At 39.7% G+C, this 10237-nt stretch overlaps 1 protein-coding gene across 5 annotated transcripts; it reads left to right on the top strand.

Moving 5' to 3' along the window:
• The first annotated feature begins 816 nt into the window (after positions 1-816).
• Positions 817-9787, top strand: LOC148853960 (potassium transporter 8-like). Of its 5 annotated transcripts, XM_088983457.1 has the most exons (9): positions 957-1095; positions 1191-1348; positions 1446-1920; positions 2011-2064; positions 6106-6366; positions 6450-6502; positions 7913-8036; positions 8120-8374; positions 8663-9787. In XM_088983457.1, the coding sequence occupies exons 2-9, from the start codon at positions 1310-1312 to the stop codon at positions 9715-9717; spliced, it is 2316 nt and encodes a 771-aa protein (XP_088839583.1). In that variant the 5' UTR covers positions 957-1095; positions 1191-1309; the 3' UTR covers positions 9718-9787. The 5 variants fall into 5 exon arrangements, with proteins under 5 accessions (XP_088839582.1, XP_088839584.1, XP_088839586.1 ...); XM_088983456.1 differs by having other exon boundaries at positions 817-1348; XM_088983458.1 differs by having other exon boundaries at positions 822-1348; positions 1449-1920.
• The last annotated feature ends 450 nt before the right edge of the window (positions 9788-10237 follow it).

The following is a 10237-nucleotide window of genomic DNA, read 5'->3' on the forward strand; positions in this document are numbered from 1 at the left end:
AATGGATTGTGAGCTGTTAAACTTCTCCCCTGTTTGGAGTTTGGACCCTACACAGAATTCGAATCAAGCGAGGAGATGCACTGACAAACATTGACTCTGCGACTCTGCCCATTAAAACATCCAATTCATGCCTCAACTACTCTCTTTAATTCTTTGTTTCACGAAATGCACTTATAAACCTTTGACTCCAGTTCTTGTTTTCTCCTTCTGCTGAGCCTGAGAGCACTTAGTGATCAACCTACCACAAGTCCGGCAATTGGGGTACAGGTGGGTCCGTCTTTGCATCTAAACTGGCATGAGATGGGACTCCGAGCCAAGTTTTCGGCATTATATCCCCCGTATTCATTCATTCATTCATTCATTCATTCTAACATTAGGAGTCAATTTCAGACGGAGCCCAGAAGGTTACGTCTGCAGAAATTAGGTTTTGATGGATACTGGCAATCAGTTAACCATTTTTTAAAGAGTCGGCCTTGCGGGACCAGTGGTGGAGGCTCTACCTGAAATGTCTAATTGGTTTTGGCAACCTTTCCGAATTCTGACTGAGGGGACGGTGTGGATTGGATGTGTAGTCAGTAACTAATGATAACGATAGTGTTCCAAATCAACGGTGTTGATTGGATAGGTGAAGGTGACGTAGGCCTTTGTATTGTATATTTGTATTCCCCACCCACAACCACAAGCCACAAGCCACAAGCCACAAGCCACAAACAAAGTAAAGAATCCAGTCAACAATTCAACATGTTTTATTCAAGAGTAAAAAGCCGGCGTAATACTGTGTTAAAAGTTAAAAAAGGAAAAGTTCCCGTTTTGCCTGCTTCCATTTCCTTTTTCTCTGCTCCACTTTCTCAGGGAGCCAAGTGGAGTGGCGCAGATTAAAGGTAACCCAAATAAAGAGACCAGTGGGAGAAGGAGAACAAATTTAACAGAAGCAAAGAAAAAAGAAAAGCGGAACTGAACAAGTGAAGACTGAGGAGTGAAGCGAGAATTGGGAAACATATAATCGTCTGCTTCAATTCCAACCACCCTCTCCAGTCTCCACGCTTCAAAACTCTCTTCTGTGTTTGCTTCTGGAGTCTCGTCTTTGTTCTTCAGGTGTCGCCATTGATGGTTGTTCATCTGCCTATTGTACTCCTAAAATTATAATCTGAGTTCCCTATATCATTTTTAAAATTTGTTTTTCTCTCCAGTTACTGCAAAGTTCTTAATTTCTTCTTGAGAAGGTCGTTTATTTATCCGGATTTTTTTTTCTGGAGTCTCTTCAAGTTATGGAGAAAATGGGTTTTCTTGGAGTTTGAGTTAGCCCGTCATGGATTTGGAAGGTGGTATTTACGGGAGTCCTGTCAAGGTGAGATGGGTATTTGCTAATACGCGCTACTGAGATGAGGTGCTGTAGAGCGTGTTTTTGATGGACGTATTGTTGTTGTTGTTTGTTGTGGTTGCAGCAGAAGCAATCATGGGCGACGGTTTTCACTCTGGCTTATCAGAGCTTGGGCGTTGTATATGGGGATTTGAGTACTTCTCCTCTTTACGTTTACAAGAGTACATTTGCAGAGGATATTCAACACTCAGAGACCAACACGGAGATTTATGGGGTGTTGTCCTTTGTGTTCTGGACGCTAACGCTGGTACCGCTGCTCAAATATGTATTCATCGTGCTTCGAGCAGACGATAATGGCGAAGGCGGAACTTTTGCGCTGTATTCGTTGCTGTGCCGGCACGCCAGGGTGAGCTTCCTGCCCAATTGCCAGGTTGCAGATGAGGAGCTATCGACGTACAAGAAGGATGACATTGATACCCCCGGCAGGTTAAAACCCATCTTAGAGAAGCATAGGGTGTGGAAGAGAGTGCTGCTTTTCCTGGCTTTGATTGGAACATGCATGGTCATTGGTGATGGGGTCCTCACTCCTGCAATTTCTGGTACCTACAATTCCTTTATTGTGGGTTGATTTCGTCTAAGTTTTGAAATCGAGAACTCACCTGAGGGATATCTGATTGTGGTCTTTGCAGTCTTTTCTGCGGTGTCGGGTCTTGAGCTTTCCATGTCCAAGGAGCAGCATAAATGTAAGATCATGGAACTTTCTTGGATTTTCTGTTACTGCAATCACCTTTGACTCTTTGAGAAGGGAAGGTGGCAGCCCTTTCTTGGCTCAAGTAGATTTTAGTGTTGGCGTAGGCAATAGAGCTTCTTTTCTAGTGCAAGGAACTAAGTCAGGTTTTATCTTTGAAGAAGATGACAACTTCCCCTTCTAATGGTTAATGCTTAACTGGGAAGACGGTAACTTAGGCAGCCATCAATTAGCAGCTAGAGAGGCAACATATACAGAAATGCACTATTCCAGAAACCAAGAACACTCCAAAAGTCTTGTCTGTCCTCAGTTGGACAGGTTTAGTTGTCGGAAAGTACAAAAGCTATTGTTTTGAAAAATTACCACTCTATTACTCGGTCGAGTTTTGATGGAATTGATACAGAATTTACATAGATCAGAAACTGTAAAATTTGTCTGTAACGTAGCATAAAATATCCTCCAATCCGTTAGGTCCTCTAGTTTAGTTGGGTTAATGATCGTTTGCAGCTTAATTATCAAAAAAAAAAAAAAGATCATTTGCAGCTTACTTGAAGTGCTATTACTGTCTTCACCCTCCTAGTCATTTTTCATTCCAAAATCTGTTGTACTATAATTAAAAAGATTCATTCCACAGCAACCATTCCACCGGTGGGAACAATGGAGGATGGAGATAGCTTAGATAAAGAGGTCTTAGCTTATTGACATTGCATAAATAAAAATTTGTAACAATCCTTGATTGATTGCTTGAAGCATGTAGAGCTAATTTCTCGGAGTTAAAACTCTCTGTTCCTCTTTTTTTTTTTCATTTATTAATAACAGCAAAGAGAAGTGACTTTATAGATTCCAATATAGCATGCCCATTCTCCTGTGCTGTTTGATTAGCTGAGGAATGGAAAATATTAGGTTGAAAAAAGCGGTTCCTCTGGTTCCCTTCAAAGGGAAATAATCTGGTCCAAGTTAAGCCACATGGTAGATGCCATAACCCTGGGGTGGTCAATATTAGTGTATGCGTATTTTTTGATGGATTTTTTTTGATAAATATATATTTTTTTCTTGATAGATTATTGATGTATGCCTTTTACTACAGATTTTATATACCAATTAGCCCCTGCCTACATACTGTCATGATCACTAAATCTTATATTACTGATCATGATTGATCTCTGCCTACGTAATGTCATGGTTGAAGCCGATGCATTATCTCCTTGAGAATGTCATTCATTTCCTTGTGATCATCATTAGGCACTCCTGTCATATTTACAGTTGACATATTTGTCATAGCTGCCATCCCTTTCGCTACCTTTGTATATTTTCCTGTACGTTCATGTCCTGGATCATTTTCATGTTGGCTTATTTCTATAGGAAGACACCATTTGATGATGCAATTCTAACCATTCCATTATAGTTCAACAAAATGTGGCCCATAGGACTTGGATTTCTCGGTCGTCTTTTGATGATAAGTTCTTTTTTTTTTTTTTTTTTTCCTGTTTTGTTTTTGTTCTGGCCTCAAACTTGTGGTAGACAAGCATGAGCTGTCCAGCATCATACAGCACAAATTTACTTTTTTCCTTTTGTGTGCATCTGAATGCATTATGGTTTCAACATTATAATTGCAAACTTTTCTAGGTTACTAAGTGTAAAGTTGATCCATTTCACCCAGATGCTTATTCCTGCATATATGTTACATTTTCAGTAATAGTATGGTATCCCCACTATCATGATATTAAGAAGTAAGAACATGCTTTATTACATACATTATATATGTATTGTGCAAGTTACAAGGGCCATTTATTAGTGCAGCCATAAAATCTTTACCTGACAAGTGTGAGGAGGGGTTTTTTGAGTCTGAGAGTGGGCATATTGGATAATGGCCCTTTAAGAGTATTACTGACATTTTGGTAGGTAATTCTTTCATAGGTTTTGTATGCATTGCCATCATATTGATTGGTACCTGTCTCAACTGCACTCTCTGGCTTGGGTTGTGTGACTTAACTAATTCTTGCAAAGGGTTCAAGAACCACTCTCTAAACATCTGGAAAACCAATATGTAACAATTTGTCTGATAAAAAAGTCATACATGGAAAATTAAAAACCATAATATGTATACCCTTTATCATGAAGAGGTGGTGATGGATACTTACATCATTTGGATTTTTGTCAATATCTTCTTTTTTTGGGGGGCATTACTTTCAATATCTTCTTTAGTTGCTGTTACTTTTACATTTTCTACTGTGCAAAATTCTTGTTTTTTCTCAACCTTCTGAAGCCACTTGTCTTAGGATGAGTCACCAATGCCACACTTCGTTTCAAAGCCTCTTCAACAACTCTTCTATGATTAGACAGCCCACTCCAGAGTAAAGTCATCAAACTAACAAATGCAGAGAATGACCATAGCGATTGCCTCTCCTTCTGGATCTCTTTGCTGTAGCACTTTCTTTTTCTTTTCTTTCCTTGTAACAACACTATGTAAAATTCCACCCACCTGTTTAATTGTGACTGCATTCCAAAATAACAAACTTCAGACATTTAGCATTCTCAGGTTCACTTGAGACACCACCATGTTTAGTAATTTGCATTGTGTATTGTTTAGTAATATGCATCTAATGTGGAAGTGCCAATGAGTTACATACATGCACCTAAAGTCTGATGTGCTTCCATATCCTTGCAAAGTATGGCCTTTGCTCAAGTGTTAATTTCTATTTAAGAATCACCCTTTGTTCTTCCATTCTTTTTCAACCGTCTTAGAATATAACCAGTATCTTTGTTACTGTTATTTTTTTTTCTTTTCTTAGGGGTCAGCTTTCATTTGATTACAAGCCTATTCCAATTTGAAAACAGTGTCATATCATCTGGTAACTTGCAGGGTGGTTGTTTAAGGGTTTAAACCTTGCTAATAATTTTATTTTGATGCACATAACATCCTTTATGTCATTTAGGATGGTTTATTTTGAAACTTTGCCTCACAAAACTAATCCATTAAGAACTGCAAAATTAGAATGGTGGATTATCTTACTGGAAATGCCAGTTTTATTGTTTTTTGGAACTTATGGAAGGGGAAAAAACAGCTATTGTCTTTGATAATGCATATGCTCTGGTTTGTCAGGTAGTGAAAAGATCCTCAATGACAGTGATAAGGTTTAGAGATTCTCAAATACTAGGAGTTGAACACCTTATAAGAGACTAACTGTTTTTTCATTAGCAAGATAACTCAATTAAAACTATGTTTTGAGTGTCTACTTTTATATTATGTGGTCATTACACAATTGTCCGAACTATCTGGGGCATTTGGAGGGGTGGACTGGACATAGACCTAACCATTGGTATTTTGTGCACAGAGTGTCTGATCTCTGACTTGAACCTGCGTTCCCACACTTGTCAGCCTGAGTTTTACCATCATGCCAAGTAATGGCTCCTTTTCATATATATACTTATCTGAGCATGTGTGTCAGGAAAGCAGTATCATTACCTAACCAACTTTAGGTTGGTCTGCACTAATCTGCCAGCTCGTTGACCATTTCTATTTGTGTAATTTCAGTTTACCAGCACTTCACTATGGTCCTCATATTGGGTACATTAGAAAGCTGTTAGTGTAGCCAACTTGATGACTAGTTAATATAATAATTGAAGAATAAACATACTTCACAAAAAATTTGAAGAAATAAGCATATTTATCAAAAAAAATCATAATCGAAGATGTATACTGTATTTATTGGATATGATGAATATTACACCTATTCTTATTCACCTAATTCATTAGGCAATCACCTAGGTGTCTTAACTTCATCAAAATTTGGAACCTGCCATGATTAATACTGCAAACAAGCACTATTCTGCCTTTTGAAAGCAGTTAAGGTTAAATCGAAATGTCCCTATATAATCCTTTTACCTATTTCATGACATGCCAAGATCGTTATTGTAATTTAATCATATATCTATTACCCTGTTCATTCCATACTATGTTAGTGCATATGACCAAATAGTGTATTTCATGGTTTGATTTCAATTTTTCTAATTTTCAATTTCTGCAAATTTTCAGATGTAGAGGTTCCAGTTGCCTGTGTCATACTGGTGTGTTTGTTTGCCCTCCAACATTATGGCACTCACAGGGTAGGGTTCCTGTTTGCACCAATCATTATAACATGGCTCTTATGCATCAGTGTGATTGGTGTATATAATATCTTCCACTGGAATCCTTACGTGTATCAAGCACTATCTCCTTATTACATGTACAAGTTTTTGAAGAAAACCCAAAGGAGGGGTTGGATGTCCTTAGGTGGAATCCTGTTATGTATTACAGGTATATTAGTATGCTATTGACTATACATTTTTCATGCCACCCAGGAGAATGCATTTTTCTAATGCTCATTTCACTTCTTGCAGGTTCAGAAGCTATGTTTGCTGATCTTGGACACTTTTCCCAGTTGTCAATCAAGGTAAATGGTGTCTATATGTATTAATGGAAACTGTCCTTGGTATAGTAATTTGGTGATTGGTTGTTGTCAATCTTCTATTATTATTTTGGATGGTCTGCTCACCTTTGTGTTATTTCTTGTCATGACATTTTTATGCTCCTCTCATTTAACTTTCTCTCCGTTCATTTGATATTGACATTTGAATTTTTTTACTGGAAAAACTTTTCAAACATTCTTTTCCATTTCTTTTTGTTCTGTGCTGATGAATGTATTAAAAACTTTGTTTGGACCATCAATCTTGATTGAATTTCAACTTCATGTACTTCCATCTAAATCTATAGGGTCTATCTACATTTCCTATTTGACCTCTCTCTCTCTCCCCCCCCTTACCCGTTCAACAAAAGGGTGGGTGGGGGTTATCCTATTACAAGTGCTTTTTTTTAAAGACGTTACTATGCCAGGACAAAATATGAAATTTAGCATGTGCTTTCTTTTTATTTTTTATTTTTTATTTAGAAGCTGTGTATAATACAGATAGTAACTTAAGTAAGATCTTTTAGGCCAAATTGGTAATCAGAGCACTCCTCTTTTGTTTCTTCTTATTATTGGTAATCAGAACACTGTTCTTTTGCCCCATAACCCAGCTAGAAAACTCACTCACCATACAAGGTTTCCTAATAAGGTCAAGTAAAGATTTTGTGACCAACTTAAACCATGCATCCAATAGGGGAACCCTGTGGATTGTCCATGTGCATCAGGAGAGTGTATGCAGTCCTTTTTAATTTAAAACTTCCCGGATGAAAGGGTTGTTTTAGACCTGTGGCTAGGTCTTTTTGCCTATAACTTTTCCTTTAAATAGGTCGAAAGGGTATAGACATGGAATCCTTTTGGGAGTCTGGATCTGCTATACACACTTGCTGTGCACAACCTGCACGTACAATAGAAACACATGTTCAAGACCCATGTGTGACCTGGGAATTTGCCAACTTATTACAAGTGGGAGACTGGAAGTTGTAGAGCACTTTAAACAATTTTTATTTCAATAATACAAATTAACAGGGTAAAAATAAACCTGGGGAAATTCACCTCTCTCCACTTGCCTATTTCCAACTGAGTCTTAGGTGTGATCACCCCCCCCCCCTCCCCCCAGCCCCACAAATTTATGGGCTTGAACTGTTCTGCTTAGTGCCATATTTAATATAGGCAAATAGGCCCGGAATCCCAGCCACCCACTCAGTCTGTAAACTTTATGATAAGGTGCTAAACTGGGCCCAACCTGGCTTGCACCCCATGCCAGAAACATACAGGTTTACATGGGCCCAGGCTGGCTGGGTTCTGGACCTCTTGGTAATCTCTGAACAACTCAATTATCTTTTGCTTTGATATGAGATATTGAAGCTCTCTCTCTAATTGATTCTGGCCTATCTGCAGATTGCTTTCACCTCTGTGGTTTATCCATCCTTGATATTGGCATATATGGGACAAGCTGCTTATCTGTCCAAGCATCACATTATTGAAAATGACTACCATATTGGATTCTATGTATCAGTACCAGGTAATTTCCATGCCATGTATTTTAGTAATAAAAATTCAAATGAACCTCCTAGTTGTGGCTGAGAGAAAGTTTTGATGGATCAGAGGAAATAAGATGGCCAGTCCTTGTGATAGCCATACTTGCAGCAGTTGTGGGAAGCCAAGCCGTCATCACTGGGACTTTCTCAATAATTAAACAATGCTCCGCTTTGAGCTGCTTCCCAAGAGTGAAAATAGTTCACACATCATCTAAAATGCATGGCCAGATTTACATCCCCGAGATCAACTGGATTTTAATGCTGCTATGTTTGGCAGTTACAGTTGGATTCAGAGACACAAAGCGAATGGGAAACGCAGCAGGTATGCCCATCATTTGGATGGTTTAGTGGTATTAGTCTTTATCCCCAATCATTTCCCCTGATGCGGGTTTCAATAGGAAGACAAAGTTGTTCTTTGGATGATCAATCTCAAGCAGTAACTTCCTTTTTGGAGTCCATTTGACAACTAAAGGTGTATGCAATACAAGGAACAATAGGGGTAGTCTACAATCTACAATCTACATAAGGAAGGTCCAAGTTTTTCTTGATTCGCTTACTACTGTACTAGTGTTTATTGCTGATGTACTCCTTACTGTTGCCTCTTGAACAGGTTTGGCAGTCATAACAGTCATGCTGGTCACCACCTGCTTGATGTCCCTAGTTATAGTTCTCTGCTGGCATCGAAGTGTGTTCCTAGCTGTTTCCTTCATATTCTTCTTTGGCACAATCGAGGCTCTCTACTTCTCAGCCTCCCTCATAAAATTCCTGGAAGGGGCATGGGTCCCCGTTGCTCTTGCCTTCATCTTTTTGATTGTCATGTATGTCTGGCACTATGGCACAATCAAGAAGTACGAGTATGATGTCCAAAACAAGGTTTCTATAAATTGGCTCCTGAGCTTGGGTCCCAGCTTGGGAATTGTGCGCGTACGAGGCATTGGGCTCATTAACACTGGTCTTGTCTCTGGGATCCCAGCCATTTTCTCTCACTTTGTCACTAACCTCCCAGCCTTCCACCAGGTACTAGTCTTCCTCTGCATCAAGTCTGTCCCTGTGCCATATGTTCGACCTGAGGAACGTTTCCTTGTTGGACGTATTGGCCCAAAAGAGTACAGACTTTATAGGTGTATTGTACGTTATGGGTATCGTGACGTGCAGAAGGATGACTTGGAGTTCGAGAAGGATCTTGTTTGTAGTATAGCAGAGTTTATCCGTTCAGAGAAAGCAGAACCCAATGGAGGACCAGTAGATTTGGAGAAGGATGATGAAAAAATGACAGTTGTTGGCACGTCTTCAACGCATTTAGAAGGGGTGCGGATGTGTGAAGATGATGGGGATTTTGCTGAAATTGCAGGCCCATCAGAGCTGAGGGAGATACAATCGCCGGTGAGGCCAAAGAAAAGAGTGAGATTTGTGGTGCCTGAGAGCCCAAAGATTGACACGAGCACGCGAGAAGAGCTGCGAGAACTGATGGAAGCGAGAGAGGCAGGAATGGCATTCATCCTTGGACATTCCTACGTGAGGGCAAAGCGGGGGTCAAGTCTAATAAAAAAGCTGGTCATAGATGTTGGTTATGATTTCCTTAGGAGAAACTGCAGGGGTCCTACTTATGCACTTAACATTCCCCATGTCTCAACTCTTGAGGTGGGGATGATATACCGTGTTTAGTTGTTTTGTTTTTCTTTGTTACCCATGTATCTGTATATGATAGATCATAGATCAAATCTTTTCAGGGGAAGAATATCTCTCTCTCTCTCTCTCTCTCTCTCTCTCTCCGTTGTTCTGGTTTATCCATTGGCTTGTCCACTCTGATATTCGGCTAACACAGTCAAATCTCAGATCTTTTTCCTGGTCTACATAATTGCACATTATGTCCATAGAAAGAACTGCACACTTTCTATACCGGTTATCATGTATTAGCCCGCCTTCACCTGCCAAGTTTCAAGGTTACTCCATTAAAACCAGCCCTCAAGTCGAGTCATTAAGATCCAAGTTTATTGAAGTAGCCATTGGGCCAACGTAATGGTCAGGTAGGGCCGTTGGGGTGCAACGCAACCTGTGCAGTTGGTCGGGCTTAGGGTTATGCGGGGTTCACCTTAAGACCTAGACCTTGAGATCACATCTCCGCCCCACAAGGAGCCACCTCACAATGCCCCACAGCACATCACTGCCGTGTATGGTATTATCA

Source organism: Nelumbo lutea, chromosome 4, assembly GCF_056320005.1.
Source record: "Nelumbo lutea isolate HS-2025 chromosome 4, American lotus-T2T, whole genome shotgun sequence".
In the NCBI taxonomy this organism is placed as follows: domain Eukaryota; kingdom Viridiplantae; phylum Streptophyta; class Magnoliopsida; order Proteales; family Nelumbonaceae; genus Nelumbo; species Nelumbo lutea.

What these genes read in the sequence shown, in the direction of transcription:
- LOC148853960 (XM_088983456.1), top strand. Translation starts at nt 1,310, where the DNA reads ATGGATTTGGAAGGTGGTATTTACGGGAGTCCTGTCAAG. An exon ending in TTTCCCAGTTGTCAATCAAG is followed by an intron (nt 6,503 to 7,912) that starts GTAAATGGTGTC and finishes GCCTATCTGCAG; the next exon opens with ATTGCTTTCACCTCTGTGGT. An exon ending in ATTCTATGTATCAGTACCAG is followed by an intron (nt 8,037 to 8,119) that starts GTAATTTCCATG and finishes TTGATGGATCAG; the next exon opens with AGGAAATAAGATGGCCAGTC.